This window comes from Saimiri boliviensis, chromosome 3 (assembly GCF_048565385.1).
Source record: "Saimiri boliviensis isolate mSaiBol1 chromosome 3, mSaiBol1.pri, whole genome shotgun sequence".
NCBI classification, from domain to species: domain Eukaryota; kingdom Metazoa; phylum Chordata; class Mammalia; order Primates; family Cebidae; genus Saimiri; species Saimiri boliviensis.
Genome location: NC_133451.1, coordinates 136,785,706 through 136,802,770, shown reverse-complemented (window position 1 = coordinate 136,802,770; position 17,065 = coordinate 136,785,706). Strand labels below are relative to the sequence as shown.

Here is a 17,065-nt window from a genome sequence, read left to right as displayed (position 1 = left end):
TGGTCGGTTTTCAAACTTCTGTGTGCACAGAAACTACCTCTGGGGTTCGGCCGACTGTGACCCCCTTCTACTGACTCAGTGTCTTCCTGGAATGAGCAGCCAGCGCTTCCTTCCCTCTCTGTAGAGCATCCCTTGGCACGCTTGTGCTTCCCCCCCCCCCCCCCCCCCCGGTTTTGAGACAGTGAGAGAAACTGAAAATGTACATTCAAATATAGGCGTTCTTCCTCAGCTCTCGAGTGCTGCTCTCCGGCGTCTGCGAATGTTTACATTGTTCTGCAGTTTGAAGGCACTGACTGGGGACGCGTTGTCCTGGGTTCTACTGCCTGGAGCACGGGCAGACGGAACACAGACGGAACTCACAGAAGAGTTGGACGGTCCGGCTCTGGCCCGACTGTGTAGTTGTACCGACTGGCATTCTGTTTAATAATCAAGAAAGGTTTTGAAAGATAAGTGGTGATGGAGGACTCTTCCCGAATGAGTCTGGAGTGAGAGCAAAAATTCCATAGTTTAGAATTGCCCTGACTTTCCCCATCCTTTTCTTCTCCCCCAAATACAATAAAATAGGGCTGTGTGTTTCTCCACCTCTGCTCTCCAAACTCGCTTGCTTTGTCCTGGTTTGTCATCAGAAGCATTGGGCCAGCCCTTCCTGCCCCCACCTCATCTGTGACACATGCCAGGAGTCAAGGGGAAAGGTTTTCTGGCAGGTTTTCCTTGATGTTCCTTTGATTATTGTTGACCAAAGGAGTGAGTGACCAGCTGAGCACCAAGGCCCGACTTGTCCTCTTTCAGGAAAGCCCTGAGCTCGAAACTGACGTCAAGGAACATGCTCTCTCTTAAATACACTGTGAGATGAAGCCTACATACACTTTTTCTTGACTCTCGCCCACTGCCTTCAAGAACCTGGAACTTCTTGTGATGTTTCTGACACCAAGGAAAAAGTACAGCGGGCTCTTTAGGCAAGAGAGGTTAGGAGGGGGTGGCTTTGAAGACCCTTCATGAACATTCTAAGAATTTTTTGCCTGCCAGTTAACTAAAGGCACATGATCACAGCACCGCTTTATTGAAATTTCACGTAGTTAAAAGTTGCTCAACTGAGCTGCAGCCTCCTTGGGCGAGTCCATCACTCAAACACAACTCTGAAGGGTCATGAGTAGCACTCAGGGGACTGGAAGAGACATTCTTATCTTCAGAGCCCAGCCGTGACAGCTCTGCATTTTACTCAGAGCTGGGCACTTGTCAGCCTTAGCAGCTATTCTCATCCTGCTGCTGAGGTCTCCAACCTGTAGCTGAGATCTTACACACAGGCCTGTCTCTGTCTGCCCCAGGAGATTGATGGGACTACTTAGCATTTTCCAGACCGTGTGGGGGCTGATCCCATTGTCCCCACTGGCAGTGTCAGCTATGAGAAACAGACAGCCAGTGTGGTCTGTTAGGGCTTCAGCATCACCTGTGTTCTCCTAGTGTACCTGTAGAGTGTGCGTTTGCATCTCTGCTGTGGGCAGTACTGCAGCAAATCCAGCGTTCTTTTGTGTATTCTCTATTTTAATTTCCACGTGGCTGTGGAAAGGGTTAGAATTCTGTCTGCACTCTGCTTTTCCTGCCATCTCTTTCACACTGGACATCCTGGCTCAGGGGGAAACCCTATTGAAGTAAGGGTAGTAAAAGCATTAGCGTCCTAGCTAATCATTGCTGACAAACTTATTCATTAGAAGCTGTTGGAGGCCTAGGATCCTTGTCTGTTACCCTGGGAAAAAAATTAATCAGACAACATACCAGGGACAGCGTTGTACATTTTCTTTTTGTTCCTTTGACTTTTAAAAATAACAGTCTTTTACATGGGGCATTGGTTAGAATCATCCCAATGCATAGCGGTGTCACTTTTTACTTTGACAGTCTTCTATCTGGTACTTCCTCTGTGCAAAGCACAGTACTAAAAAATGCACCTTTTTATAACTCAATCAAGACAGTTGCAGGTGGGCAAAAAAAAAAAAAAAAAAAAAGGTAAAAACGCACCTTTCTGGCTTTGTTGTTAGGAGACAGTGATGTTGCACAACCTTGGAGTATTTAGTCTTCTTTAGTCTTTGTCAGTATCTCTGTGTTTGCTTTGTGAGGTTTAGTGGCACATCTGTATATATACAGCACTGAATGAGTTATTGCTTTCTAGATTGGAGACTTTCTGAGCTTATCACCATTCTTAAGAGGGATAATCTACAAACAGGTCAGCATCTCTGGAACTGGAGGTGAATTGGAGGATTAACAGCTCTTCTATACATGAGATATTTTATGTACATAAGTATTTTAAAATATGTAAGGTTAAACTGCCAAAATTGCCTGCACAGTCTTGAAAAAGAAGAGTTCAAATATAACTATAAACTGTAATTGACAATGAGTCATTTGCTTTAAGGGTGCCAGCTATGAAAACAGCCTAGTTATGCCCCTAATGATAATTATGAAAATTCCTTCTAGAAGCCAGTTGCATCTCAAGTGAGCTGTATGTCAGCTTGGAAAAATATTTTCTATTTTACTTATTTAAAAATTATTCAGTGGTGATGGCTGCCTGACACTTTGAATGTACTTAATGCCATGAAAATGCACACTTCAGATGGTTAAAGTGATTTTTAAAGTATCCAATTAGTAGCTGAAAGTGCCATTTTCTACCCATACAGAGGCCATTTTCAGAACTCCAATATTCAAATGTTTCATTAAAATATTTGCTTTTGTAATATGGAGACAATTTAATAAATAATCAGTGAGCATTGAGAAAGGACATATTTTGTAAACTTTGCTAGCAAAGAATGGAAATATTATGAGTTTGTTCCTAGCAGCCAGGGGTAACTTGGCATTTTATCTATGAACTCAGTACATCTTTTAAAGCAAATGTAATGCCTGTGAAAATAAAGGGAAATCATATGCACATATGATAACAATTTGTTATTGTTATAAATAGTAGCTAACTATGTACCAGGCACCTTGGTAAGGACCATACGCGTTAGCTCTTAATTTTTATACAAACCAATGGAACAAATATTTCCTCATATTGTAGATGAAGATGCTGAAATGTAGGTGAAGTGACTGACCACAGCTCACGCTGCACATCTTGAAAGTAGCAGAACTTTCTGAGAAAAAGGAGTCTGTTCCTAGAATCTCCACTCTTATTCCCAAGACAGTCCTGCCTTTTGGATATGGTTCTGTGTGAATCCTTTTAATATTTGGATTTGTGACACCAGATTGTTTACTTCTGCGTAATCTAAAATTATCTGAACAACTTGTGTTTTTAAGTGTGGGCTTTGACAATGGTGCTGTAAAAAGATAATTACGCCCCAAAGTTCAGTGTAAAAAGCCATTGTGTATGGCCCTCTGTGATCTGGAGGAAACAGTCCCCTTTCCACATTCCCACCTAGTTGGGGTGCTCACTCGATAGCCTGTGTGGGGCCCTTTCTTGAACTCCTGACCTCAGGTGATCCACCCACCTCGGCTTCCCAAAGTGCTAGGATTACAGGTGTGAGCCACCGCACCAGGCCATGCCTGCGTGGGGCCCTTTCTATACCTCCACTTACCTGTTCTTGTATCTGAAGAAATTTGTCTTGACCTCTCTTTCACATCAGATCAGTAACAGCACAGTATCAAAAACAGACATTTAAAGTTCCATAAAAATATAGCCCACCAAAACAACTTGATGACTGTGTATAAGGGACATGTGGCAAATGTGACCATGTATGACATGTGACATGGGCAGCATGTCCTTGGGTGCATCTCGTCTTTGCTAAAAATGTCAGAAGCAGAAGAGGTAGGTGATGGTTTCCAAAGAGTGGCTTAACTAGAATCCAAGATGATAGAGGTCATTTCATGCGTTATCCTAATGTTCTCCTAATGAGAAAACTGAAGTCTAGTGAGGTGAAGTGACTTGTCTAAAACCGTAAGCAGTAAAGCTCGATTTAGGGCTGGAAGCTCATTTTTCACATCTGCTGTTCTTTTCTCTGAGGGAAAGCCACATCACCAAGTAGAGCAGAAATATATGGTAGCCCTGACTCCAGGGAATGAGTTAGACCATTAGTTTGTCATCTCCAAATGCCTTGCCTTATCCATCCAAGGTGCAAGATGCCTTTTTTGACCCACTGATTGGTAGGAGACAAGTCCAGACTGGAAAAAGGTAGGGTCACTAACGCCTAATGCTTCAGCAATTTGGGCAGTTTCCCTAGGGGTTGGGCAACCATTGTCCTAAGAGAACGAACTAGTTAGTAAACAAGTAGTTTATTCGTAAAGTGAGCAATGCTTGCTGAGCCTATAGCAGGCTCTCAGTATATATGTGCTATGATGATTAATGGGAGGTTTCCAGTTGGATTTGTTGCTATTTCTTTGGCAGAATTTCCAGGGAGTAAAATTTGATTCACATTTAGAAAAGAATTGGTTCCTTGTAATGCACCTTGGGATGCATTGTCTCTCATTGATTTTCATATCCAGCTAAAGTGAGAGGATTGATACTAGCCTCTGAAGGGAAATGCTAATGTGAAACTGTTTGCCTGTAACTGATTTTATATTCGTTTTATCTTGATAGGTTTGGAAGAGGACACTGGCCCTTTCTTCTGGCGGCAGATAGCTACATCAGTTTGATGTGTGTGTCTTCTTCTCCAAGGCCAAGAAATTATCTCCACTGGAGGCAACAGTACTATGCATGTTATGAATTGTGTCTCCTTGGTCAGTGATAAAGAAAATGGGAATATTGCCACAGCACCTGGATTCATGATTGGGCAGACACCGCCTCCAGCACCTCCTCCACCTCCTCCTCCACCCGCTCCGTCTCCAATATGTTCATATTCCAGGGAAGAGTGTCCTTCCTCCCCTCCTCCACCCCCACCACCTCCACTTCCTGGGGAACCTCCCATCCCACCTCCCCCACCAGGTCTACCCCCAACTTCTCACGTGAATGGCTACAGCCACCTTGGTAAGAAAAAGCGAATGAGAAGCTTTTTTTGGAAAACTATTCCGGAGGAGCAAGTTCGGGGCAAAACCAACATCTGGACTTTGGCAGCCAGGCAGGAGCATCACTACCAAATCGATACAAAGACCATCGAGGAGCTCTTTGGGCAGCAGGAAGACACCACCAAGTCTTCCCTTCCTAGGAGAGGAAGAACTTTAAATTCCTCTTTCAGAGAAGCTCGAGAAGAGGTAAGACTGCAAGGTGGAAGGCAAATCCTCCACACACTGCACTGTTTTGTGTTTTGAGATGTGCATACATTTCAAACAATCGCTAGACATCCCTAAGAAATGAGATAATACAAGCGAATGTGCCTTGGAAATGATAGGCAGGGTCTTTACGATGAGCTTGAGCTGAGTATTGAGAAAGTGTAAGAAGTGTGCGTGCCGTATCCTCCCAGACGCCCTGGTGGATTATGACCTCATGCAGAGAACATGCTATTTGGGATCAATGCCCCCATCTCTAGCACATCTGCTGAAGGTTCCCTGTTGGAGAATTTTGCTCAAATTCAGGATCGTTAGTCTCTGTTGAAACAAAAACTGAGTTTCTAAAATGGGTTATCTTGAGTGAACTGGAGCTGACTGGGGAAGACTACCTTTTGTTAAATAACATCATTGGCTGACATCCTTCCTTAGGATTTTACCCGTATTTTCTCCTCTAGTTTTCATTTAACAAGTATTTCGAGATGGCCTTCATTCCTCAGATCTCTAAACTAGATTATGGCCGTTGGGGAACAGAGGCTTCCAGAGGGCCAAAGCATAAAGCTGTTTTCAGAGAGAGATTGTACAGGAAGGATGTTTCTAGTTAACACTGGATGTGTTACTATGAGAAAAAATAAAACTATGAAGTTATAGGAAGTCAACTAAAAGCATGACCCCAGAGCTATAGATCACCGTATATTACAGAAACTGCATCGAAAATTACATATATAAATATTGTCAGTTTAGAAACCTGCAAGTAAATTAAGAAACCTCTATCTGCTAGAAAAAAATAAATATAAATAAAATCAAAAGGAAAGAATGCTGCCCTCTCCCACCCCACCCCACACACACAAAGCACAACAAGAAAACAAACAGAAACAACAGAAATTCATCACTTAGAAATCTGTCGCAAAAGAGCAGAGAAAACAGGTCAGAGATGGCATTGATTAGATAAGGGAGTGGGCAGGGCCCTGAGATAGAGTAGCAGCTCCATGCATTATTGAATTCTTGAGCCAACAATATTGACCTCTTTTCTTGTTCTGGCTCAGGAACATGTTAACTCCTTCTCTCCACTGATTTACTGGGGTGCCCTTAAAGCTGATTGTGTGATCTCCTGTGGAAATAGCCAGGAGTCTATTTGTTATGAAATGAATGCAGAAAACACTGGGGTTAGAATTCTTGAAGTGTAAACAGTGACATAAATTTGAGAAGGAAATCTTCATGAGAACCCTCAGTGCTGTCAGTGCTGAACACAGGCTCGCCTGTCTTTTCCTATTATGCAAAGTCCTTTTATTTGCTGGAGTCACCTTTCAATATTGGAAGGAGCAAGCAGTCATTTCCTTAGTACCCTGGCCTTTGCCCCAAGTCCCAACAGAGGTTCTTTATTGTACGGTAGGTTGTTTCTCACTATTGTCTCCCAGCTCTCTTTACTGAAATTCAAGAATACTTAAGTAATTATTGGGTGGGCACAAGTGGAAATGAGGCCTGTGTCTCAGCAAAACGCCTGTAACAGAAGAGGGCTAGCTCACCATGTCCCTGGGGAGGCGGCTGTTAGGCTAGAGTAGGTGGCATCGTTTGTGAACTGGCAAAATTTCAAGAGGCTACAGGGAACGTGCTACTTGATGTTTGCAAATTAAAGAGAGGTTAAGAGCCACTCAGAGAGAGAGAGAGAGAGACGAAAGTGGCAGGGGTGTGGCATCTTTTCTCAACTCTTACAGAAGCAGCGATATCCATTTCTAGACCAGCTTCGAAATGCAGGGGAAAAAATAATCTCTTCTTGCCTCCCTCCACCCCTGTAGCTTAAGCAGATTTTTTTTTGTTTTGTTTTTAAGACGGGGTTTCACCATGTTGGTCAGGCTGGTCTTGAACTCCCGACCTCAGGTGGTCCGCCCACCTTGGCCTCCAAAGTGCTTGCATTACAGGCATGAGTCACTATGCCCAGGCATGAGTCACCATGCCCAGCCAACCTAAGCAGATTTTTATACTTTTGTCTTTAACTTATTTTTTTTTTTAAGAATTATTTTTTAGGCCGGGCGCGGTGGCTCAAGCCTGTAATACCAGCACTTTGGGAGGCCGAGGCGGGTGGATCACGAGGTCAAGAGATCGAGACCATCCTGGTCAACATGGTGAAACCCCATCTCTACTTAAAAAAATACAAAAAATTAGCTGGGCATGGCGGCACGTGCCTGTAATCCCAGCTACTCAGGAGGCTGAGGCAGGAGAATTGCCTGAACCCAGGTGGCGGAGGTTGCGGTGAGCCGAGATCGCGCCATTGCACTCCAGCCTGGGTAACAAGAGCGAAACTGTCTCAAAAAAAAAAAAAAAAAGAATTATTTTTTAAATGGTTTTAAAAATTATTTTTAATTGTGGTGAAATAATATATAACATAAAATTTAGCATCTTAACCATTTTTAAAAATTATTTATTTATTTTTTTGAGACAGAGTCTCGTTCTGTCAACCAGGCTGGAGTACAGTGGCGTACTCTTGGCTCAATGCAACTTTCACTTTCTGGGATCAAGTGATGTTTGTGCCTCAGCCTCCTGAGTAGCTAGGATTTCAGGTGTGCGCTACCATACCTGGCTAATTTTTGTCTTTTTGGTAGATATGGGGTTTCACCATTTGGGCCTGGCTGGTGTCGAACTCCTAACCTCAGTCGATCCTCCCACCTTGGCCTCCCAAAGTGCTGGGATCACAGGCATGAACCACTGCACCTGGCCTAACCATTTTTAAACAGTTTGTTGACATTAAGTACATCCACGTTGTTATGCAGCCATCACCACCTTCCCTCTCTAGAACACTTTCCATCCTGCAGAACTGACACTCTGTACCTGTTAAATCAGAACTGTTTCCCTCTTTCCCTAGCCCCTGGCAGCCACCGTTCTACTTCCTGTGTCTATAAGCTGGACTTCTTCAGGTACTTCCTGTAGGTGGAATCATTCAGTATTTGTCTTTCCTGTGACTGGTTTATTTCATTTAGCATAATGTCCTCAAGGTTCATTCATGTTATAGCATGTGCCAGAATTTTAAAGCTGTATAATACTCCACTGTATATACAGACCACATTTGTTTATCCACTCATCTGTCGATGGGCAGTGGGTTGCTTCCACCTTTTGGATCTTGTGAATAATGCCGCTGTGTACATGGGTGTACAAAAATCTTTGCTTTTGGCTGGGTGCAGTGGCTCACACTTGTAATCCCAGCACTTTGGGAGGCCAAGGCGGGTGGATCACGAGGTCAGAAGATCGAGACCATGCTGGCCAACATGGTGAAACCCTGTCTTTACTAAAAACACAAAAATTAGCTGGGTGTGGTGGCACATGCCTGTAATCCCAGCTGCTCGGGAGGCCAAGACAGGAGAATCACTTGAACCCGGGAGAAGGAAGTTGCAATGAGCCAAGATCATGCCATTGCACTCCAGCCTGAGCAACAGAGCGAAACTTTGTCTCATAAAAAAAACAAAAACAAAAACAAAAAAACTTTGCTTGAACACTCGTAGATATTAGTCTGAAACACAGCATACTAGAAAGAAAAATTAAATCCCCATGTGTATCATAAGATAATCTAACTCTGATTATGATAAGTAGTTGAGATTGATCCATTTAAGTACATGAGATAATGCTGTCACATAACAGAATTATTTTCAGTTTTTCATGTTATCTGTAGCATGGCTAGAAGTATTATATATACTTTTTTTCAGTAAAAGAATATGGTACATGCTATGTTCTTCCTTCTTTCAGTTTTCATCTGTGTAAGTTAGAACTCAGCAGGGTTATTGTCCAACAAAGATCAGTAATAAATCTTCCAGTGCACTTTGCAGTAAGTCCAGGGTCAAAAGTAATAGTCCTCACCGTCTGTCCGTGTGGACTGTAGAAATCCCTCAACAGCTTATTCAGCAGAGAGACTGCTCCTAAGCCCAGAGCCACAGCATCACCACACTACAACAAAGGCTGCAGTTCTGGAGGTTCCAACTTGCCCAGGCAGATTATGACCCTTGAAATACATAACCTCCTACAGAAACAGCCCAACATTATGTGATTGACTTATACTTTAAAGCCTTACACATCATTACTAATAAGTTCCACTGTACTCGTAAGGAAGAATTTGCTGGAAGATAGGGAAGATTGGAGGATGGCTGAACTTAGAAGGAATAATGCTTAAATAGTAAATTAGAGGCCGGGCGTGGTGGCTCAAGCCTGTAATCTCAGCACTTTGGGAGGCTGAGGCAGGTGGATCACCTGAGGTTAGGAGTTCAAGACCAGCCTGGCCAACGTGGTGAAACCCTGTCTTTTAAAAAAAAAGAAAAAAAGAAAAAAAATAGTAAGTTAGAGCATTTAGTATGGGACTGGGTATGGTGGCTCACGCCTGTAATCCCAGCACTGTGGGAGGCCAAGGCAGGCAGATCCGTTGAGGTCAGGAGTTCGAGACCAGCCTGGTCAACATGGTGAAACCCCATCTCTACTAAAAATATAAATATTAGCCGGGCATGATGTTACACGCCTGTAATTCCAGCCACTCAGGCAGATGAGGCATGAGAATCGCTTAAACCCAGGCAGCGGAGGTTGCAGTGAGCCAAGATTGTGCCATTGCATTCCAGTCTGGGTGACAGAGTGAGACTGTGTCTCAAAAAAAAAAAAAAAAATTAGCATGGGAATTTGTGAAATATTACTATCTTTGTATCTTTGTTAACTAAAAATTAACTCAGAGAGACTGCAGATATGATGGTATAATAATAATTAAGCTATTAAGCTATAATAAAGCAATTAGAAATAGATATATTACTGGGGATGAGAATGGAGAGATTCAGCTCAAACTCATCATCTTCTCAGAGCTGTACGATTCCATCCCCTGAGAAGCTCTGTAGTTTCCTGTCCCTCTATTACTGACATTCCTCAGGCCTCCTGGTGGTCTTCCACCAATGTTAGTTGAAGGTGTGCATGTCTCCCTTTACAGTTTGACCAGCTCTTATGGGGAGAGCTATATCTTAGCCATTTGGTATCCTCCAAAGGAAACAAGAGGTTACTGAACTGGACAGAACTGAACCGAGCGTGCAAAGGGATCAGCTTATGAGCCATTGGCAGATACTGGGGCTCACAAAGAAAACACAAATATTCAAGCACCTGAAATCATTCACTGTGATGTCTGTAGTGATATAACACTGACCATCTAGGAAATCACCAAAATGGCTAATTAGAAAAAGAAGACCACAGAGGAGAGGAGAAGGCTTGGCGGGGGGCAGGGGGGGAGTTGCTGGGGGGAGGGTGGAGAGAGACAGAAAGGATGGAAGGAATTTTTCTAAATTTATGACAAGTAATACTAAATACTTTATTCTCCCACACTGTAGTTCAGCTGTCACTCTCACCTTTTATTATGATTCTGGTGTGTTCTAGAATTTTGGGATATGCTCATCATCCAGAACCATAGAACTAGATAGAGTATTTGAAATACATTTAGAAAAAAGTATGCTTCAGCTGGGTTTTCTTTTTTTCTTTTTTTTTTTTTTTCCACAAAAGCTGGGAGGAAGAACAATTTCCAATTGATAGCCAACCAAACATGAAAAATATCAAAACCCAAAAGCTAGGTCCATATTGGAGGAGAGAGGAAGATCTTTACATTTTTGTTTTCCAGGACTTGAAGTGGGATGGAAGTAGCCACTATGTAGTGTTACTTAAGTATGTAAAGAAGCCCCCTTTGACACAAAAAACAAAACTGGTTTAAAGGTTTCTTCCTTCACCTTGAAGACTTTATGTTAAATAAGCCAGTCACAAAGGAAAAATACTGTATGATTCCACTCATAGGTGGTACCTAAAGTAGCCAGATTTGTAGAGACAGAAAGTAGAATGGTGGTTGCGAGGGAATGAGAGGGGGAATGGGGAATTAGCTGCTGTTGTGGTTGTTGTTGTTTTGAGATGGAGTCTCCCTCTGTCACCCAGGCTGGAGTGCAGTGGCATGATCTCAGCTTACTGCAACCTCTGCCTCCTGGTTTCAAGTGATTCTTGTATCTCAGCCTCGAGTAGCTGGGACCATAGGCACTATGCCACCATGCCTGGCTAAGTTTTGTTTTGTTTTGTTTTGTTTTGGAATTTTTAGTAGAGACAGTGTTTCATCATGTTGGCCAGACTGGTCTTGGACTCCTGACCTCAAGTGATTCTCCCATCTCAGCTTCCCAATGTGCTGGGGTGACAGATGTGAGCCACCACACTGGGCCGAGAGTTAATTGTTTAATGGGTACAAAGTTTCCGTTTTGCAAGATGAAGTGCTGTGGGTATGGAAGGTGGTAGTGGTTATGTAACAGTGTGTATGTCCTGAATGCCACGGAACTGTATTCCAAAAAGTTGTTATGGAGCCTGGGCAATTTAGTGAGAACCCCCATCTCTACAGAAAACTTAAAAATTAGCCAGATACGGTGGCTCACACCTGTAGTCCCCATTACTCAGGAAGCTGACGGAGGAAGGGTCCTTTAGCCCAGGAGGTGGAGGTTGCAGTGAGCTAAGATAGTGCCACTGCACTGCAGCCTGGGCAACAGAGCAAAACCCTGTCTCAGTAATGATAATAATAATAATAAAATGGTTGTGAACCAGGCTTGGTGGCTCAAACCTGTAATCTCAGCCCCTCTGGAGGCCAAGACAGGAGGATAGCTTGAGGTCAAGAATTCAACACTAGCCTGGGCAACATAGTGAGACCTCATCTCCACACACAAAAAAATGTCTTAGAATTTATCCAGGTATGATAGCACCCATAGTCCTAGCTACTCAGGAGGCTGATGCGGGAGGATTGCTTGAGCCCAGGAGTTTGAGGGTACAGTGAGCTATGATCACACCACCTCACTCCAGCCTAGGTGACAGAGTAAGACCCTATCTCTTTAAAAAAAAAAAAAAAGTTATAATGGAAATGGTTATTTGTATTTTACCACAACTGAAAAAAAGTTTCTTCTTCCTTAAAAGGATATAGAAGGCAGATTTTGTAGTGGATTGATGAAGTGAATTTGCAACAGCAAAAGTTATAGTGGAATAAACTAGGAGAGCTGACTTGGAGGTTTTAGCAAGAGTGATCGTGTAGCCATTTGCATGCCTCACTGAGTGGCATAGTGGTGCTGTTTCAGTGGGTATCAGAACAACCCTGGCCACCTGGTAATTGTGGGGAAACTGTGAGTAGAGCCCAGGCCCCCTTTGCATCCTAGTAGGAAATCCTTAAAATGGATTGAGTGCATTAATTACCTCATTACCGTACATTTCTAGCCTTGTTTGCCGTTCTTTGCTAGGAATTTTAGGGGAAGAGCTAACGAACTGTGCAGTACACTGACTGTACCTGTGGCACTGACTTCACTGGCGGTCCTGCCTCCAAGTCCTGGTGTGACCAGAGGAGTAATTACCGGTTGATTGGAGCTGGTGGGAGGGAGAGAAAGATGCAGCTCACTCATTGGCTGGGTTTGCTTATCCCTCTTCTTTGGGCAATTTCTTGCCTCTGACTTGTCAGCTTGTGCCCAGTGAGTCCCACTGGGATCCCATGTGCAGATTCCACCGCTCTGATTGATTCCAAAACACTACCCAACCGGACACGGCTTTGTTTCTGAATGGCCGGGCTTTGAGACAGCAGGCATTTGGGAAGTGAGATAAGCGAATTTACACGTGTAGTGATAACCCTCTTTAAAGGACTTCAACAATCACTCTTATAACACTGCTTTGAAAGGCTCCAATGCGATAAAGTAGAGAAAGAGACTCCTCAGGCACCTGGCAAATCTGAGGATGCCAGGAGCGTGTGTGACTGCCCCCGAATGCTATCAGTTGTCTCCATTTTCATGTTGTTTGGGTGAAGTGCTGGGCTCTGCTCTGTTTTTCGTGTAAGGTGCTCAGTCACAGCCAGCCCAGGTTTTCCCTTAGGAATATCACCGAATTCTCTCCGTTTCTGAAACACAGCTAGCTATAGAGACGCCTGCTTCCACACCGGGGCTGCCCCTGTGTTGGGGCACCATGGGCTACTTCTGTCACAGGGCCAGGGCGCAGGGCCATGGAGGCTCTCTTGCCTGGTGAGAACATGATTCCCATCTGTCATCTCTCAGATACAGCTCTGGGGTCACCAGGGGCTTGGCCAGGCACACATATAGCTTCCTACACATCTGCCCCCATTCCTCGAAAAACCTCACAGTGCGAGCACCATGCTGATGGGGAAACGGCTACGTCTCTGTAGGAAGCTCAGTAATATGAAAACTCACAGGTACTAGAGTGAAAAGGAGTCAGAGAGACCCAGGCTCACGTATCTCAGTTCAACACTGCTTTGGGTAAGTTACAAAATGATGTCTATGAGGCTCAGTTTCCTTACCTGTCCAGCAGAGATTAGAGTAATTTTCTCCATCACTTTCCAGCAGCAATGTCTCTGGATCTGAAGAGGGTTCCAGAGGGTTGATGAGTATGGGGTTTGGTTCACCTCGGGAGTGGGAGAGCACTGCAGTCAAGGGTTAAATGTAGCAGAAGGTGGTACCTCAATGAAAGAAATACAAAACAAGTAATGTCTCCATCCTAGGTGAATGCAGGGGAAGTTCCTTGGACATGCTACGTAACTGTATCAATAGACAGATTCTTATGTGTGCTCTTTTAATTTATGACTTATAATAAACCCAGGTTTTTTTTTTTTTTTTTGAGATGGTCTTGCTCTGTTGCCAGGCTGGGGTGCAGTGGCGCCACCTTAGCTCACTGCAAGCTCCGACTCCCTGGTTCAAGTGATTCTCCTGCCTCAGCCTCCTGAGTAGCTGGGACTACAGGCTCACACCACCACACCTGGCTAATTTTTGTATTTTAAGTAGAGATGGGGTTTCATGTTGGACAGGATGGTCTCCAGCTCCTGATCTTGTGATCCACCTGCCTTGGCCTCCCAAAGTGCTGGGATTACAGGCGTGAGCCGCTATGCCCGTCTCTTTAAACCAGGCGTCCCCAAACTACGGCCCGCATGTGGCCCTCTGAGGCCATTTATCCGGCCCCCCGCCGCACTTCAGGAAGGGGCACCTCTTTCATTGGGGGTCAGTGAGAGGAGCACAGTATGTGGCGGCCCTCCAACGGTCTGAGGGACAGTGAACTGGCCCCCTGTGTAAAAAGTTTGGGGACGCCTGCTTTAAACCCAGTTTTCTGTCTTACTAAATTGGGATTCCTTTTTTGGTATGAGCTTTTGAAGGGTATTGAGGTTGACAGGTTTTATTCTCACCCTTTCTTTCTCTCCTCCCTTTACACTGAACTTGAACTGCAGTCGCTGGATAGGATTCCAATAAGGAGGATGCCCGTTCAGCTTGGGAGTTTATTTTATGGCTGGCAGGTGATTGTGCTAACATGAAACAAACCCCTAGGTTAGTAAGTAATGTGATTGTTAAAGATTTGTCTTCAAAAGAAGGCAACCGTACTCTTGTAAAAGTTTAACCTTAGAGCCAGGAAGTGACATTAACGTTGGTTAACAGTCTTGCTGCTGGTTATAAACTCCCAAGCAGACCCAGAGATGAGGAATTTAGTCTGAAACCTGATTCTCTTTTGTTCACAGTGAATCACATACATTTGGAAAGGAAGAGCATTACAACAACATTCCTGTTTTAGCTGGTCTCCCTTTACCAAAAACCAAATGGGAAAAAAATGCAGCAGTTTTCAGGTTATCTTTCCTCCGTGCAGCCTGGAGGTTTACATCCAGAGACAAAAATGGCTTCTGTATTTAACAACCAAAAAAAAGATCTAATTTCTAGTCAGATAAAGCCCTCTGAAATTATAAATTTTGGTCAGTTAAAACCGCTGCAGCCCAAATCTGGGTTTTGACAGAATAGCTGTACCACATGACATTAAATAAAAAGATGCCATATATTATAAGACACATCTTGATTCCAGAGATCAGGAAAATGCAAAAATAAAAAAAAAAAATTTTTTTTAAGTATCTTAGCCTTGGTGAAATGCATACAGCACAAGATTTTCTTTTTACATTTTTGAGTAAATAAAATGTAGGACACTACCTTACACACACCTAAAAGGTCTGTTGGACATATATAAGCTTTTTGAATGAAACAAAGTTTTTCTTTTAGAAAAAAATTAATTTATTGATGTTTCTGAAAATGACTTCATGCGTTCTTTTACATCCGTAAGTCAGGGCTGGGACTCAATCTGCAATATCTTCAGAGTTGTTTTTTACTTTCTCAGTTCAAATCTCATGTGATTTTCATTAGGCCAAAGCATCCATTTCCAAATTGGGGCTTTTAAATGCGGGTGATATTATTCTAAGAGGAAATTGCTAGATTAAAAACATTTAAAGTATATATTATATAGACCTTTCTTCATGACTGCAGATTTTACATCCTCAAATTTGGGATCAAAAATATTCAGAAAAAAATAGAAAATAACAATACAACAATAAAAAATAATACACATTTAAAAATACAGTATAACAACCATTTATATAACACAATTTATGTTAAATTAGGTATTAGAAGTAATCTAGAGATGATTTAAAGTTTGCAAGAGGTTGTGTATAGATTATATGCAAAGTACTATGCAATTTTATACAAGACTTGAACATCCTCAGATTTTGGTATCCCCAGGGGTCCTGGAACTAATCCTCTGTGGATACTAAAGGATGACTGACTTTTACAGATGCTTCTCAATTTATGATGGGGCTGCATTGTAAAAACCCATTGTAAGACAAAAATATTGTAAGTTGAAAATGTAACCAGGCATAATGTCTCATGCCTGTAATCTCAGCACTTTGAGAGGCTGAGGTGGGTGGATCACTTGAGGTCAGTAGTTCGAGACCAGCCTGGACAGCATGGTGAAACTCCATCTCTACAAAAAATTAAAAAATTAGCCGGGTGGGTGGTGCACGCCTATAATCCCAGCTACTCTCTGGAGGCTGAGGCAGGATAATTGCTTGAACCCAGTGGGCAGAGGTTGCGGTGAGCTCAGATGGTGCCACTGCACTCCAGCATGGGCAACAAAGCAAGACTCTGTCTCAAAGAAAAAGAAAGAAAATGCATTTAGTATCCCAAGAAGCCCATAGTAAACTTGGAAAATCCTAAGATGGACCATCATTGGTTGGGACCATCTGTATATTAAAAGTTATATAACATTAAAATAGGTGTGTGTTATTACATTTAAGAAAATATAATATCACTGTAGATAGTTTGGGGAGATGATAATCTTTTAATATTTGTAAAACTGTTAGGAATATCTGTTAATCACCAGATTTATACACTGGGAATTATTCTTTTATAAATTAGTGTTGCATTTTAATAGGTTTTAATTCTCTTCTTTCTCCAACTCTTTTTTTTTTGGAGACGGAGTTTCGCTCTTGTTACCCAGGCTGGAGTGCAATGGCGCGATCTAGGCTCACCGCAACCTCCGCCTCCTGGGCTCAGACAATTCTCCTGCCTCAGCCTCCTGAGTAGCTGGGATTACAGGCATGTGCCACCATGCCCAGCTAATTTTTTTTTTTTTTGTATTTTTAGTAGAGACGGGGTTTCACCATGTTGACCAGGATGGTCTCGATCTCTTGACCTTGTGATCCACCCGCCTCGGCCTCCCAAAGTGCTGGGATTACAGGCTTGAGCCACCGCGCCTGGCCTCTCCAACTCTTTTTATTTGAATTTAGTAATCCTATGTGTTCTTATTTTTTTTTCCAGATTACTGTTTTGGATGCAAAACGGAGCATGAACATTGGGATATTTCTTAAGCAATTTAAGAGGTAAGATTTTGCACATATTTGAAACTTTAGTCATATCCCTGCTGTCAGTATCAAAGTCTGTGGGTGTGACTGAGCTGAAATTCAAATTCTAATATGAGTGAAAGTCATTCCTCACACCTTCAAATCTTCTTCTGGCTTGATGAGTCTGCAAGTGACTGTCACTTTCTGCTGTTTTCCTTCATGAAAACATAA

At 43.0% G+C, this 17,065-nt stretch overlaps 1 protein-coding gene across 1 annotated transcript in view; it reads left to right on the top strand.

Moving 5' to 3' along the window:
• FHDC1 (FH2 domain containing 1) overlaps positions 1 to 17,065 on the top strand; it is a 45,838-nt gene that overhangs the window by 1,693 nt on the left and 27,080 nt on the right. The window contains exons 2-3 of the mRNA XM_003927969.4: positions 4,556 to 5,166; positions 16,812 to 16,873. Of these exons, the coding sequence (XP_003928018.2) occupies positions 4,669 to 5,166; positions 16,812 to 16,873 (560 nt within the window). The 5' untranslated portion in view covers positions 4,556 to 4,668. The remainder of the gene's footprint in view (positions 1 to 4,555; positions 5,167 to 16,811; positions 16,874 to 17,065) is intronic.